At 38.9% G+C, this 17,007-nt stretch overlaps 4 protein-coding genes across 4 annotated transcripts; all 4 read right to left on the bottom strand.

The window, feature by feature from the left end:
• Nucleotides 1-128: 128 nt before the first annotated feature.
• LOC121783932 (beta-D-glucosyl crocetin beta-1,6-glucosyltransferase-like) lies at nt 129-1,878 on the bottom strand. The gene has a single exon (XM_042182121.1). It carries the CDS (start codon nt 1,851-1,853, stop codon nt 474-476), a length of 1,380 nt encoding a protein of 459 aa, XP_042038055.1. The 5' UTR covers nt 1,854-1,878; the 3' UTR covers nt 129-473.
• Nucleotides 1,879-4,023: 2,145 nt separating this feature from the next.
• LOC121793140 (beta-D-glucosyl crocetin beta-1,6-glucosyltransferase-like) lies at nt 4,024-6,150 on the bottom strand. Its single transcript, XM_042191326.1, has 2 exons — nt 6,035-6,150; nt 4,024-5,412 (listed from the first exon to the last, which is right to left on the bottom strand). The coding sequence occupies exon 2, from the start codon at nt 5,401-5,403 to the stop codon at nt 4,024-4,026; it is 1,380 nt and encodes a 459-aa protein (XP_042047260.1). The 5' UTR covers nt 5,404-5,412; nt 6,035-6,150.
• A 2,464-nt stretch (nt 6,151-8,614) lies between these two features.
• Nucleotides 8,615-10,731, bottom strand: LOC121769515 (beta-D-glucosyl crocetin beta-1,6-glucosyltransferase-like). The gene is made up of 2 exons (XM_042166347.1): nt 10,674-10,731; nt 8,615-10,107 (listed from the first exon to the last, which is right to left on the bottom strand). Exon 2 carries the CDS (start codon nt 10,088-10,090, stop codon nt 8,711-8,713), a length of 1,380 nt encoding a protein of 459 aa, XP_042022281.1. The 5' UTR covers nt 10,091-10,107; nt 10,674-10,731; the 3' UTR covers nt 8,615-8,710.
• Nucleotides 10,732-12,617: 1,886 nt separating this feature from the next.
• LOC121793139 (UDP-glucosyltransferase 29-like) lies at nt 12,618-16,581 on the bottom strand. Its single transcript, XM_042191325.1, has 2 exons — nt 15,519-16,581; nt 12,618-12,919 (listed from the first exon to the last, which is right to left on the bottom strand). The coding sequence occupies exons 1-2, from the start codon at nt 16,579-16,581 to the stop codon at nt 12,618-12,620; spliced, it is 1,365 nt and encodes a 454-aa protein (XP_042047259.1).
• Between the last annotated feature and the right edge of the window lie 426 nt (nt 16,582-17,007).

Raw genomic sequence — 17,007 nt, 5'->3', positions numbered from 1 at the left:
ACGAGGTTTGATTTTTGCTGATTAGACGGAAGGCTATTTTGAATATTAGCTATGTGCTATTGTTTTAGAATATTATTGATCGATTTGTTATGATTTCTGTTTGATCATCTGAACTGATTGTTTCTCTTTGTGTGAATAAAATTGATTGAATTTCCCGCAAATTTTGGGGATGATTGCGATGGAAGAAATCTGATCATTTAGTCCATTTAAATCACATTGGAATTTGGTATATAAACACAGATTTCTCAATCTAGATTTTAACCGTTAAATGCTGCAGCCAATGATATTAGATGATACAGAAAAATACATCTAATACCTTCAGAAAAATACATCTATTGTTCTAGACTTTGATTTTAGGTTGTGTTTGCAGAGCTCTCATTTGCTAAAGCAGATAGTTTTATTCATTTATTGATTAATTTATTTGATAACATTGTTATGAAGCTCACTCCATAAGCTTCTTTGAGAAGGTGTTACTACTTCCTCTGATTATGCTCCAAACAAATTTTCCTCAGTTCGTCTGCTGCTTCATTCGTCACACGTTCATCTTCATTTTTCATTTTCTCACTCAGTTCAGCAGCCTTCTCCCTCATTTCTTGGCCCGCTTCCTCAACAATCACCTTCTTGATTGCATTGGCAAACTCCTGGCTACTGAAATTTCCACTTCCATCCCTTACCACCTCAACAGCCACACCAGCCTCCACCATTAACCTGGCATTCAGTGGCTGGTCGAGCTTGAAAGGCATGCTTATGACCGGCACACCAAAATGAATGCTCTCGAGTGTTGAGTTCCAACCACAATGACTCACAAAAGCACCAATACTAGGATGTGCTAGAATGCCACCCTGTGGTGCCCATCCTTGAATAATCCGGCCTCTCTCTCCCACTCTGTCGAGAAATCCCTTTGGCAGCATCTCGTCTAGAGAAACTCTCTCCCCTTGAGGAAACCTCACAACCCATATGAAGTTCACCTTGGAAATCTCCAGCCCCTTAGCTACCTCTTGAATCTGATCCTTGGACAAGTAGTTCTCACTCCCACAAGAGATGAAAACAGTCGAAAACCGGTTTTTGCAGCTCAGCCATTGCAAGATCCCTGAATCATCATCTTTACCCATGGCTTGTACAATAAGTGGACCAACAGGGACAATTTTTTTCTGCAGCAAGCTAGATAAGTAGTCGACGTACTTCCCTTCGAAACTCCTACTTGTCTTTACCAAGATAATGTCTTGAGATAGCTTGAAATGACCATATCCAGAATGTTGATCATCTTCCTTAATGACCTTTAACACGACTGCATTGGCAGAGGGCTTTTCTTCATAGTTTCGAAGATACAATGCATCATAAGGGAAAGGTGAGTCCGTCATTCCCGCGAGGTGGTAGTAAAATGAATGCACGGCAGCTGCTCCAGGTGCAAAATGAACGGCGGGAATGCCTAGAGACAAGGAGGCGGTGGCTGCCCATGTCTGAAATCTGTCGTATATCACCATATCAGGTTTTAGGAAGGAAAGTATGTTAGAGAAATTGGATTTTGACTGGCTAAAGGCCTCAAAGAGTTGGGGAATGAGATTTGGTGGTATATTTTTCGTTGTGTGGTACTCTGGAGGAAGCTCGGGTGATGATGGCAGATGAAGCTCGACTAGATGGATGTTGGCACCATCTGAGTTCCTTGCAAGGGCTCCTCTGACTGACTCGAGACTGACAGGTGTTGAACAAAAGTATATTTTGAAGTTTCTCTTTGAGAGATTTTTGGCTAGTTGAAGATAAGGGGCTACATGTCCATGCCCCAACCATGGAAACATTAGAATGCTCAACATAGTTTGATTAGCCTCCATTGATGGAATTCCGTTTTCAGTCATTTCTCTATCATGATATTCTGCAAAAAACAATAGGGAACCGATATGAAAATCATGATAAGGGGCGGATGCAGAAAATTAATTTATAACTTTTCTACATAAATATACAAGTATATAGTGTGCATGCATGCAGTTATACTATATATATATATTACCGAGAGCGTGCTGAGAAAAGAGGGAAGGAGAGGAGGAGTCGAGATGCAGAGCGTTGGCGGCCATAGCAGAGAACTACGACTGAGACGGCGGTGAAACTGCGGAGGGAAGCAGAAAGAGAAGGAGAGAGACGAGTGAGGAAGCGAGGGGTTAATATGTTGTGCATTTTCTTTTACTTCTCTATTTATAGAGTGTCTACTCACTTTTAAGGTCAAAGGCAGTTCATTAAGCTTACATCATATCCCAAAATTAGGCAATAAACATCAGCACCTTTTAATGAAGTGAGTGTCTACTCACTTTCAAAGTCAAAGGCAGCATATGTATACTGAGGACTACAAAAGAATCTATCTCCAAAAATAGAATAAAAGAAATCGATACTTACAATGTTAAGAAGGAAATTTTTAAGTACTTCTCTCTAATTTACTTCTCTTACTACTCATATGTTTATTTTTATAGTATTAATTTGAATCTTTCTTTTCATTCTAATACAAATACTTAGTGAACTTATATTTATTTATGTTTATTATTACCTGGTATGAATTAATTATAAAAAAAATCTTGAATTATTTATTTTCTTATTAGAATAGTAATTTCAGTCTAAGCATTAAAAAAACTAATGATTCTAATGAATTCCAAAATCAAGTGAGATGAGAGAGAGAGAGAGAGAGAGAGAGAGAGAGAGAGAGAGAGAGAGAGAGAGAGAGAGAGAGAGAGAGAGAGAGAGAGAGAGAGAGGGGTGAATGGGTTGTGCATTTATTTTTAGTTATGTATTTATTGAGTGCCACTCACTTTCAACGTCAAATGTCAAAGGTAGTTCTTAAGCTTACATCATATCCTAAAATTGAGAAAAAAACATCGACATCTACCTATTAATGAATGGAAATTTATTAGGTTCTACTGCTACATATCTACAAAAGAATCAGTCTCCAAAAATAAAATAAAATAAGTCGATACCTTATACAATGTTAAGAATCTAACTCTAACTACTCATATGTTTATTCTTATAGTATTAAATATTAATCAATTTGAATCTTTCTTTTCTTTCTAATTCAAATACTTAAATTCTTTTTATTTCTAGTCTAATTATATTTATCCATGTTAATTGTCACCTGGCCTTGAATTAATTTCTGAAAGTGAACTCTTTGTTAGTATTCACTAATTACTATTCATAAAGAGTAATAGTATTTTACAAATTACTAATCGTGCTCAGTAAATTCTCCATAGTTAAATATATTATCAATTATACTTATCCTATACCACATTTTCATGATCAAATATCTAAATAAATTCATTAGCCAAATTAATTTATTCAACAATCTTTATAATGTCAATAAAATCACATTATATGCATTCCAAATAATAAAATGAGTTCATAGCATTAAACCCCGACGCATTCATGCAGATTTTAATTTAGACGGAGCTATATTTGGAGTATTAGCTATGTGATTCATTTGATTGCATTCTGTTTTAGAATATTATTGCTCGATTTTGTTACGGTTTATATTTGTTCGTCAGTATACATGATTCAAGCTAGCATTTCATGTTGACATAAATTGATTGAGTTCCTCGCTATTCAACTGCCCTCTTGGCGTGGCTCAGTGCTAGACATGCTGAGGGTTCTAGAGAGGCATGGGGGTGAAGTTACGGAGGCAAGGATCGATGTTATAAGTGACGACATTCACAGCCACAATTAGGTTTGGAGGTTATATATGGAAGCAGCTCCATCGATGATATGCTTAGACAACATATACTAACTTCATTATTGAACATCAATTGATTTAGAAACTTTGGTTTCTATATAAGATTTCTTGATTGTGATTGGGTTCATAAGTATATACAATATCAGTATATGAGAAGACATGACTGGAGTGGTCTATTGTTATAAACCTTGATTTTAGCTTGTGTTTGCAGAGCTCTCATTTTGCTAAAGCAGATAATAGTTTTATTCATTTATTCATTGCATTTATTTGATAACATTGATATGAAGCTCACTTCATATGTTTTGTTTGAGAAGGTGTTACTACTTCTTCTGCTTATGCTCCAAACAAATTTTCCTCAGTTGCTCTGCTGCTTCATTCATCACACGTTCATCTTCGTCTTTCATTTTCTCACTCAGTTTTGCAGCCTTCTCCCTCATTTCTTGGCCCGTTTCCTCAACAATCACCTTCTTGATTGCATTGGCAAACTCTTGGCTACTGAAATTTCCACATCCATCCCTTACCACCTCAACAGCCACACCAGCCTCCACCATTAACCTGGCATTCAGTGGCTGGTCGAGCTTGAAAGGCATGCTTATGACCGGCACACCAAAATGAATGCTCTCGAGTGTTGAGTTCCAACCACAATGACTCACAAAAGCACCAATACTAGGATGTGCTAGAATGCCATCCTGTGGTGCCCATCCTTGAATAATCCGGCCTCTCTCTCCCACTCTGTCGAGAAATCCCTTTGGCAGCATCTCGTCTAGAGAAACTCTCTCCCCTTGAGGAAACCTCACAACCCATATGAAGTTCACCTCGGAAATCTCCAGCCCCTTAGCTACCTCTTGCATCTGATCCTTGGACAAGTAGTTCTCACTCCCACAAGAGATGAAAACAGTCGAAAACCGGCTTTTGCTGCTCAGCCATTGCAGGATCCCTGAATCATCATCCTTACCCATTGCTCGTACAATAAGTGGACCAACGGAGACTATTTTTTTCTGCAGCAAGCCAGATAAGTAGTCAATGTACTTCCCTTCGAAACTCCTACTTGTCTTTACCAAGATAATGTCTTGAGATAGGTTGAAATGACCATATCCAGAATGTTGATTATCTTCCTGGATGACCTTTAACACGACCGCGTTGTCATAGGGATTTTCTTCATAGTCTTGAAGATACAATGCATCATAAGGGAAAGGCGACTTCCTCATTCCCGAGAGGTGGTAGTAAAATGAAAGCACTGCAGCTGCTCCTGTTGCCAAATGAACGGCGGGAATGCCTAGAGACGAGGAGGCTGTGGCCGCCCACGGCTGAAATCTGTCGTAGATCACCATATCAGGTTTTAGGGAGGAAAGTATGGTAGAGAAATTGGATTTTGACTGGCTAAAGGCCTCAAAGAGTTTGGGAATGAGATTTGGTGGTATGTTTTTCGTGGTGTGGTATTCTGGAGGAAGCTCGGGTGATGATGGCAGATGAAGCTCGACTAGATGGATCGTGGCGCCATCTGAGCTCCTTGCAAGATCTCCTCTGACTGACTCGAGACTGACAGGTGTTGAACAATAGTATATTTTGAAGTTTCTCTTAGAGAGATTCTTGGCTAGTTGAAGATAAGGGGCTACATGTCCATGTCCCAACCATGGAAACAATAGAATGCTCAACATAGTTTCATTTGCCTCCACTGATGGAACTCTGTTTTCAGCCATCTATATGTCCTGAATAGGGAACCATCACGATAAGGGCAGGCGCCCGCGGAAAAATAATAGAACAAATATAAAAATTGGTTGGAACGGAATATATTGATGCGTAACAATTATGATTATAACACCCGCTACTTAACCGAAGATTAACTGAATAGTAGATGCCACAATTCCAGTACTATAAAGCATAGTGAATAAAATTCTATTTTCGCATACTAACTGATACTAAGACTAGCGGATGTAAGTATACTAATTATATGTACCCATGCAATATAACCATAGTGTGTAGATAATTTATAGCACATCAGAATCAGAAAATACAAAAGTTAATCCTACATGATATATGTGCCAAAATGAACCGCCATATATCTCAGTAAACATAACTTCATAAATATTAAAGCAAGTCACTGAATCCATATATATGGCATAATTAACTCCAAATTTATGTTCTCAAATATATTATGCTACTAACAAACTTTCAATTATGTTAAATTTGCTTTAATTTGTATTTCTATTTTTGCTCAAACATCAAATATTACCCCAACTTAATTCTTAATCCTGCAATTTGTAAAGGTGCATTTATAATTTTTCTACATAAATATATGAGTATATAGTGTGCATGCATGCAGTTTTTTACCGAGAGAGAGCTGAGAAATGAAGGAGGGAAAGGAGGAGATGCAGAGCGTAGGCGGCCACGGCAGAGAACAGCAACCGAGACGGCGGTGAAACGGCGGAGGCAAGCAGAAAGAGAAGTAGAGAGATGGGAGAGAGAGCGAGGGGTGAATGTGTTGTGCATTTTCGTCTACTTATATTAAGCGTCTACTCACTTTTAAAGTCAATGATAGTTCTTAAGCTTACATCATATCCTCAAATTAAGAAAAAAACGTCGACACCTATTAATGAAGGGAAATTTTACATATGTCTACATACTGAGGATTACAAAATAATCTATCTCCAAAAATAAAAATAAAAGAAATCGATAAAAATTCATAGCATTAAACCCCTAGGAATGCATATTTTCGGTCACCATAATCTTGACCATACATTTCACTTTCCATACAATTCTCAAATTCAATCATATTAATTTATATCATATACTTCTATAATCATTCTAACCACTATATATATAACAATATTTTCGATCCTTCTAGATTCTACAACTACAAGTATGTTATTTTAACTTTGAATATAAGTATCAAGGCATGCTTATTCTATTCTAGAATCACATACTAGTATTATCCAATAATTCAAGATTTTACACATGCTAAAAAATCATCCTCAAAATTTTCGAAGCATAGCAACTATCAAATTAGATACTTAACACTTTCATAACTATGAAAATAAGTTGGAATTGAAGATTACCTCGGATTACAATATGCGTATCTGACTAATTCACCTTCAAATGAGCCCAAAGATGAATATCTCTTGTATGTGTGAGGGAGTGAAATTAACGTATTTATATTCTTGTTAATTACATAAGTATATAAAAGATTCTTTAATATCTATCTCCTAATTAATGTAGATAATTCATTCAACTTTTTAATGAAGTCGAACTTATCATTTTATCTCTTATTTCATCTCTAAAGTCTTTATTCTTGTTGCATAGTACCTATAATATTCTTTAATATTATCTCCTAATTATTGTAGATATATTATTCCATCAACCTTTTTTGTTAAGTCTAACCTATCATTTTATCTCTTGTTTGGCTGCACTCTTTTTCTCTAGAAGATGACTATTTTAGATTTGAAATTATCATATTACCCTTATAACTAGTTGTATTTACAAAGTTGCTATTTTTCTATACTTTTTGTTCTTATTTTATTTTCTCATCATATAATTTAACATATCTCGGTACCTAGCTACATGTAGCATTTAAATCCTAGTTATCAATATATTAGAATCGAAACATTGCTCAGTCGTTACAATGTTTAATTTTTTCAAAAATGACAACTTAATTACCAAGGCTCGTTTTAATCATTCTAATTTTCACACTATACTTATTTTAACTCCTCTACATCCTATAACATTATATTTATTTATTTTAACTTATTTAGTGAACAAATTATATTCGCTCTAAATTAAATCGGTGATTTTTTTGCATCGGAAAACTATTCTCGACCAAGAGTTGGTTTGATTTGACAAAAAAAGGTCCAGACCCGTGAGCCCCCTCCAACGCATCTTGGATATGTTTCATTCCGTGGATCATGACCCATCCCACATTGCGGATGCCTCGGCAAGGACCGCAAAATGTCTCGCATTAACCTATGGGACGGACCAAAGCCACTGCGTTATCGTATCGATGTTGAGGCTGCTTTCTAGGTGGAAAAGACAACTCTACCCCTGTTGGAAATTCCTCTCTCACATAAATCACACAAAAATAGATAAACGTAAAACCCCGCCAAAATCGAAGTTAAAAGAGGGAAATCAAGGAATAAAAAAATTAAAGAAAATCTCCCCTATAGAAATCCCCAATCAGAAAGAAAACAGCCAGAATTCGAGAAGGACGCAGAAAATTGAATCCGAAAGAGAGCAAAATGCATAAGGTCATCTCTCTCTCTCTCTCTCTAACTGGAATTTGTTGAATCGGTACATGTGATTGTTGTTGTCAACGAGTTTTATTTCTGCTGATTAGATGGAGAGGTTAACTGGATTGAACTGTACTTTTAGTTGTCGATACTGAATTGGGGGCTAAATCAACTGGATCAGTGTAAATCTGCTGAGCTATTTTGAATATTAGCTATGTGATTTATTTGATTGCATTCCGTTTTAGGATATTATTGCTCGATTTTGTGAAGATTTCTATTTGTTCGTCAGTTTTCATGTTGACAAAAAATGATTGAGTTTCACGCAAATTTTGTGGCTGGATTGCAATGAAAGAAATTTGATTATATAATGGAATTTAGTCTATGAAAGAAGATTTCTCAGTCTAGATTTTGGCCGTGTGAAATGTTGCAGCCCTGCAAAGAACAGTTTCAGAGCAAATACCTGGAAAGGTCTACTCTCTTAGAATGCACAAATCACAACTCTATCAATGTGATTTAGAAATTAAGGTCTACTAACTTCATTGCTGAACATCAATTGATTTAGAAATTTTGGTTTCTATATAAGATTTCTTAATTGTGATAGAGTTCATAAGTATATTAGTATATGAGAAAATATGGCTGATTGGTGTATTGTTATACACCTTGATTTTAGCTTTTGATTGCAGAGCTCTCATTTTGCTAAAGCAGATAGTTTTATTCATTTATTCATTGCTTTTATTTGATAACATTGATATGAAGCTCACTTCATATGCTTGTTTGAGAAGGTTTACTACTTCTTCTGCTTATGCTCCATGCAAATTTTCCTCAGTTGCTCTGCTGCTTCATTTATCACACCTTCATCTTCGTTTTTCATTTTCTCACTCAGTTCTGCAGCCTTCTCCCTCATTTCTTGGCCCGTTTTCTCAAAAATCACCTTCTTGATTGCATTGGCAAACTCTTTGCTGTTGAAATTTCCACTTCCATCCCTTACCACCTCAACAGCCACACCGGCCTCCACCATTAACCTAGCATTCAGTGGCTGGTCGAGCTTGAAAGGTATGCATATTACCGGCACACGAAAATGAATGCTCTCAAGTGTAGAGTTCCAACCACAATGAGACACAAAAGCCCCAACACTAGGATGTGCTAGAATGCCATCCTGTCGTGCCCATCCTTGAACTATCTTGCCTCTCTCTCCCACTCTGTCAAGAAATCCCTTTGGCAGCATCTCATCTAGAGAAACTCTCTCTCCATGAGGAAACCTCACAACCCATATGAAGTTCACCTTGGAAATCTCCAGCCCCTTAGCTACCTCTTGCATCTGGTCCTTGGAAAAGTAGTTCTCACTCCCGGCAGAGATGAAAACAGTTGAAAACTGGCTCTTGCTGCTCAGCCATTGCAAGATCCCTGATTCATCATCCTCACCCGCTGCTCGTGCAATAAGTGGACCGACAGAGACAATTGTCTTCTGCAGCAAAACTGATAAGTAGTCCATGTACTTCCCTTCGAAACTTCTGCTTGTCTTTACCAAGATAATGTCTTGAGATAGCTCGAAATGAGCAAATCCAGAATTTTTATCATCTTCCTGGATGATCTTTGACACCACTGCGTTTTGAGAGGGCCTTTCTTCGTAGTCTTGAAGATACAATGCTTCATAAGGGAAAGGTGAGTCACTCTTTCTCAAGAGGTGGTAGTAAAATGCATGCACTGAAGCTGCTCCTGGTGTAAAATTAACGGCGGGAATGCCTAGAGACGAGGAAGCTGTGGCCGCCCACGGCTGAAATCTATCGTATATCACCATATCAGGTTTTAGGGAGGAAACTATGGTATAGAAACTTGATTTTGATTGGCTAAATGCCTCAAAGAGTTTGGGAATGAGAGTTGGTAGTATATTTTTCGTGGTGTGGTACTCCGGAGGAAACTCGGGTGATGATGGAAGATGAAGCTCGACTAGATGGATCGTGGGGCTATCTGAGCTCCTAGCAAGGGCTCCTCTAATTGAATCAAGATTGACAGGTGTTGAACAATAGTATATTGTGAAGTTTTTCTTTGAAAGATTCTTGGCTAGTTGAAGATAAGGGGATACATGGCCATGCCCCAACCATGGAAACATTAGAATGCTCAACATAGTTTGATTTGCCTCCATTGATGACACTCCGTTTTCAGCCATGTCTCTGTCCTGATTTTCTGAAAAAAACAATAGGGGCCATTATGATAAGGGCTAGCGCAGAAAGATAAGATCACATAATCTTAATAGCGTCAATAACATTAGACAATCTAACCTATTATAAATGGGATCTTTCACCTCCTTAAAAGACCTAATAAGGAAGATGGTTATTCACACTTATACAGATAAGAGAGAATCATTACCTATCATCACCAAGTCTATGTTAGACAAGATTTTAAACATTACCTTATTTTATACAGATAGCTCCACTAATGTGCTTGGTCTTAAAACATGGGTACACAAACAATTTACCAACAATAGATTAATAGCATGTGTCGATAGCACATTAGCATGTATTATCATAACACATGCCACTTTTTTACACCTATAGTTCTAGCAGTATTTTAATCCTATCACATACCAACTATACTCAATGAATCGACTAAGCTTCGGACACAACCACATATAAACATATTCTTTCACTTTTATACTTATCAAGCATGCAACTATCAATTTAGATACATTTATCAATTTTTGAGCTATGAAAATAAGTTAGAATTGAAGATCGCCTCGAATTACTACTTACATACGCATTTATCCGAGGATTCACCTTCAAATGAGCCCAGAGATGAATATTTCTTGTGTGTGTGTGTGTGTGTGAGGGAGTGAAATGACAGTCTTTTTATTCTTGTTACATAGTATCTGAATATTCTTTAATATTTATCTCCTATTTTTTTGTAGATAATTCCATCTACTTTTTCAATTAAGTCTAACTTATCGTTTTATCTCTCATTTAATCTTCAAAGTGATTTTATTCTTGTCATATAGTACCTAGATATTCTTTAATATTTATCTCCTAATTTTTGCAGATAATTCCATCAACTTTTTAATGAAGTCTAACTTATCATTTCATCTTCAAAGCACATGGCTGCACTGCACTCTTTTCTCTAGAAGACAAATATTCGAATTTGAAATAATCATAATGCCCCTATTTATACTTATTAAATTACTAATATTTGCAAAGTGCTGTTTTTTATATACGTAGTTTTCATATCTTATTTTATCTTCTCATCATATAATTTCATATACTGTAGCATTTCTCTATACGAACATATAGCATTTAACCTTCTTTAACTTCATACTTCCTTTTTTTTCATTCAAAAAATCTTCCATTGATAGCTTCAAATACAAAGATAGCAATACAAAATTTCAACTTGCTTTGAACCTTCCCTCTTTAAAACTAACGATCTTTATATGCATATGCTATATGCAATACAAAGTGATATATTAGATGCTAACTAGATTAAATATCGTATAATGTTACTTAAATTGTACTACTAGCAGTATTTGTAAAAAAGTATTGTTTAATTATGATATTTGTTATTTCGTCCGATCCCATGGAAATTAATTTGTCGATCTGTCATTAGTATCATGCTTATATACGTATTTTAAAAAACAGTCAAATATTATCATATGATATCTATCATATACTATATCAGTATATAGGTATTATAAATATATAATCTTCCCTCCGTTCCATGGAAATATGCACTTTGAGAATGATAATAGGAGATAAGGAGAAAAGAAATTGAAATAATGTTAGCAGACGGTGGGATCTACATTATTAGTAGTGGTAGTGAATTTTGTAAAAGTTTTCATAAATTGACATAGGATTATTTTCACGGAACAGACGAAAAAGAAAAATAGTGTCTATTTCTATGGGATCGAGGGAATATCAAATTCTCTCACACAATATTAGTATACCATATGGTTTTCTATGCCAGTATTATGCATTTATAATAACAGATTATGCCACACACAATATTAATCTCTTTAACATATAGTATCAATATAAATATTGATGGGTTTTTCACATAGCGCTTCAATAAACAATTGTATCATTCTCACATTATTATAATTAAAAACCATATATAATTTAGTTAAAAAATGTGACTTGTGTGTATCGAATCATTCAACAAATAGGATTGGTTCTATATTAAGAAGATTTCTTAAAAGATCACAGTATTCTCCTAATTAATTATACCAAAAAAAAAGCAGGGGCGAATCTATATTATGTCTAGGTGGAGGTGGGGCATTAGCCCCTCCTCATTTTCCAGCACATGTATAAATATTACCTATGATAAATTTTATTTCATTCAATCTCTTACTAAATGCCCCTCTTCAAAAATATTTAAAATTCCTTCGTACAAAAATTTGCCCCCTCTCTACAAATTCCTAGCTCCGCCCCTGCAGAAAAGGATTATTATTTGTATCAACCAAGTAAATTTTTTTACTTGATCTTGTATCAATATATCATGAAACCTTAAAACAGGTCGAGAAGAGTCTTTAAATCACTTCCAAATGATTAATCTATATATATTCATGAATGTATAATGAGTCACAAAATTGTCATTCCATTTAGTTATTCAACGAACCAGCCTGAACCAAGCCCCAATCATAAACAAAACAAAAAATACAACAACAACAGCAGCAGCTAATGTTGTTTATCTATCAAACCAAACAAGTGAACTCATGTCATCCTCTTGTTCTTGACACAAATGTCGAAAAGCCTAGAAGCCATTTCTCTCACCTCCTCTCCCTCCTTTTGTCTCATCAGCTCACTCAAACTCCTAGCCCTACTCCTCAAACCCTCCTTCTCCACCACCATCACCTTCTCAATCCCCCTCCCAATCTCCTCCCCTAAATACACCCCTACCCCACCCTCCCTCTCAACCTCCACCCCCACCCCCAGCTCCTCCACCCATTGCGCATTCAACGGCTGCTCCACGTTCATCCCAGCCCCCACCACCGGAATCCCAAAATACAAGCTCTCTGTAATGTCCGTTTTTTTTAATTAAAGGGTGTTTGCTTTTTGTGTATATCTTGTTTAAGATATGGTGTGGTATGTTTTATTTGTTTTACATTATTTATGGGTGTGAATATTTAGTTTATGGTTTTTGAAAAGCAAATTAATATCCTAATTAATAAATTAAATATCTCTCTCTCTCTCTCTCTCCCTCTCTCTCTCGGTTCTCTCCCTCACCCCACGATCTTCTCAACCCCCCCCACTCCCACAAAACCGATATCTTTCCCTTCCCAATCACAATCAATCATCGGTTCTCTCTTCTCCCTCACAATCTCAACACCGGTAAGCTTCCTCCCTTCTCCCTCTCGGTTTTTACCTTCTTCCATTCACTCCCTCTCATCATCTTCTTGGATTCCTCAAGGTGATACCCTCCTTCGTCGTGAATCGGAGTCGTAAGAGGAAGTAAAGCTTTTACACTACGTTGAACTATCCGGGAAAGGTAATACAAGGCCTCAACTCTCGTTTAATTCGAAAAACATGCATGTAGGACGTTTTGGGAAGGTTTAGATGCTGAATAGGTTTTGTGATTATGTGTTGTTGTCGAGCATGTTTTGTTAGTAACTGACAGTGGGTTCCGACCCCGTTTTGACTGAGCAAACGATCTCCTTTTGGTACGAAATTTTAACCGTATAAACTTGGATGTGTCTTCGGTGTGGTGTGTAAATTTCAGCTTCATTGGATGTCGTATGATTTTACTATGATTTTTGCAAGTAAACTGCGCAGTTCTGCGTGTGGTGTGTTCTGGGTGATGTTTGTGTGTGCTTTGGGTGTGTTTCTGAGTGTTGTGTTTTGTGAAGCATGTGGGTGTGTTTGGCCAAGAGATGGCTCGGGAAAATCAGTGTTTGGTTCGAGGGTTTTCGTGTGTGTTGGCCGAGAGTTGTTGGGTTCAGCCTAGGGCAGATTTGTGGAGAGTCTGGAAGGGATGATCCCAGGTGTTTGGGTGTGTTTTGGGATGTAGAATGCGTGGTGTGTTTGTCGTATAGGGTTTGAGAATCGGAGGTTGGAGGAAAGTGAGTGTACACTGGACTGTGCCGAGACAGGTGCCGAGCTGTGCCGAGACAGGTGCCGAGCTGTGCCGAGACAGGTGCCGAGCTGTGCCGAGACAGGTGCCGAGCTGTGCCGAGACAGGTGCCGAGCTGTGCCGAGACAAGTGCCGAGCTGTGCCGAGACAGGTGCCGAGCTGTGCCGAGACAGGTGCCGAGCTGTGCCGAGACAGGCGGCCGAGGTGCCGAGCCAGGCGGCCGAGACGGTCGGCCGAGGTGCCGAGCCAGGCGGCCGAGGTGCCGAGCCAGGCGGCCGAGACGGTCGGCCGAGGTGCCGAGCCAGGCGGCCGAGACGGTCGGCCGAGGTGCCGAGCCAGGCGGCCGAGACACCGAGCCAGGCCGAGACGCCGATCCTTTTTCCGAGCTTTTTCCGAACCTTTTCCGAGCCAAGTGAGCCGTTGCACAGTAAGGGTATGCCAGGAGTTTGAGTGTTGTGTGTGTGTCGTGTGCGCGTTTTGAGTACGTCGTATGCGTGTCGGGTGCGTGCGGGGTGTGTTTTCGGGCGTGTCTTTGTGTGTTTGGCTTATGAGATGTTGTTAAGTGTGTGTTCGTGTAACGTGCTAGATGTTGAAGTCGTCCACGTAGGAATCATGCATTGTCGTTTAAACATCGTCTACCCTGACTCTAATCATGATTTATTTATCTTTCAAAAGGGTGATCTTTTTCGAGGAAAGTGTGGTTGAAGGGAACTGTTTTAAAAGCTAAGCAATCGAGGTGGGCTTTTCTACCCTACTTTTATGTGGGTTATCTTTAAATACGGACTTTGTTCCGGAAATGTTTATGGAGGTGAACTGTTTGTCTTGCCAATTGTTTTGTTTTGAAACCTATCTGAAGTGGTTTACCACATATGTTTAATCGAATTCGGGTCTGTTGGGCTGCGAACCCTCAGGCTAGTGTACACGAGACCGGGAGCCATCTGAGAGCAAGTTGGCCGGTCTAGTTGACCTGGGGTGTGGCCACGCCCCTTGTCATGGTTGGATCAGATAGTGTATGATAGTGGGAATAAGGGTGGCAATATCTGAAAATGACTGCGCAGTCGAATTTATGAAATATATTTTGTGTACTTGGGTTACTTTCTTACACTTAAAACCCCAAGGTTACACTGATGTGGCATGACAAACTATGATTTTGGCGTGTGTCCACTGAGTGCAATAAGTACTCAGCCCTGCATGTTGTTTTCTTAATGTGCAGGTTGAGCGGCGATGGGGATGACGGATGTTGAGCAGTGAAAGCCAAATGAGTGTTTTACTTGGTCTTTTGGATGGTGTCGTGTCGTCATACCCGGCATCATCTGTCTTTTGGTCTTTTCCGCTGCTTTGTAATCCGATACATTGTTTTTATTTAACTCTGTTTACATTAACTTTAGAAATGTCTTCTTAGTACAATGTTTGAAGTGAACTTCTTTTTAATAAATGCTTTTGGGTCAAATATTCCTGTTCTCCCCTTTCTTCCCCGCTTCTTTATTCCTCCCCTAGTCGCGGTCCACCGTACTTCCTATCCTTAGGAAATGCGGGCGTGACACTCTCCGTCACCGAGCTCCTCCCACAATGGCTCAAAAACCCTCCAACACTCGGATGCCCTAATACCCTCCTCTGCGCCGCCCATCCCGTCACCACCAAACCCCTCTCCCCCACCTCTTCAAGAAACCCTACCGGCATCTCTTCCTCGATCCTCCTCCCCCTCTCCTCAAAAGGGAACCTCACCACCCACAAAAAGTTCACATCTTTAACCAGGAGCAGCCCTTTTGCTATCTCCCCAATCTGCTCTTTCGATAAAAAGCATTCACTCCCAAAGGAGATGTATATGGTGGAACCAACCTCCTTCTTGTCCAGCCACTCCATGACCTCCGACTTCTCAAACCTGTCGTCCTCATCAGCATCGGAAGCAATCATTGGACCAGTGCAAACGATCCTTTTCTTGCATAATTTCGAAAGATAGTCCACATATTTCTCTTCAACACATCTACAGCTCTTCACCAATGCAATGTCTGTGGATATTCTATAATTCCCAAAGGGATAGTCATCATCTGCCCCCTTTATATTCGGCCGAACCGGGTTCCTCATCCGGGCTATCTCCGACTCCGGCATGCTCAGCGCCGGAGACGGGAATCCGGCGTCAGTTCCGTAGGTGTGGACGTGGTGGAGGTAGGAGATGGAGGAGGCGCCGCAGACGGAGAAGTAGACGCTAGGTATCCCCAAGGAAGAGGCGATCTTGGGTGCCCACGGCTGGAAAGTGTCGAAGATGACGAGGTCCGGGGTTAGGGTTTGGAGGGTTTGTGTGAAGCTGGGGGTTGATTCTTGGAAGGCGTTGATGAGGGTTGGGATGAGGCGGGAGGGGAGGTTCTTGGTGGTGTGGAGGTGGGGAGGGAGCTCGGGGGGAGATGGCACGTGGAGCTCTACTAGGTGGAGAGAGGCGGTGGCGTGTTTGGAGAGGTGGTGGAGGTTGACGGCGGTGGAGCAGAGGTAGATGCTGAAGTTGTGTGTTGCTATGAGGTTTTTGGAGAGCTGGAGGTATGGGAAGATGTGGCCGTGAGCTAGCCATGGGAACATTACGATTTTGAAGCTTTCTTGTTTCTCTCCGGCCATGTGGCTAAGTGGACTGTGGTGAACTCTGCGAAATTTTCGAAATATAGCAACTATCATAATTCAACAGTATTTAAACTACGGAAATAAGTTAGAATTGATGATTACCTCAGTTTACAATTGGTTACGATCTGACAAATTCACCTTCAAATAAGCCCAAAGATAAATAGTAGTTCTTGTTTGTGTGAGGAGTGCAATGATAGTCTTTATATGGAGTACTTGTTAGTACATTGTACTACTTAGTATCTTTAATATTTATCTCCTAATTGTTGTAGATAATTCCATTAACTTTCTAATAAAGTCAAGCTTATCATTTTATCTCTCACAACAATGATTCCATCAACTTTTTATTAAAGTCAGACTTATCATTTTATCTCTCATTTCATCTTTAAAGTACTTTTATTCTTGTTACATGCTAACTCCCTTCAT

The sequence above is a fragment of the Salvia splendens genome, chromosome 2, assembly GCF_004379255.2.
Source record: "Salvia splendens isolate huo1 chromosome 2, SspV2, whole genome shotgun sequence".
NCBI classification, from domain to species: domain Eukaryota; kingdom Viridiplantae; phylum Streptophyta; class Magnoliopsida; order Lamiales; family Lamiaceae; genus Salvia; species Salvia splendens.
Note: the sequence above shows the minus strand (reverse complement) of the source record. Positions and strands in the feature narration are given on the sequence as shown.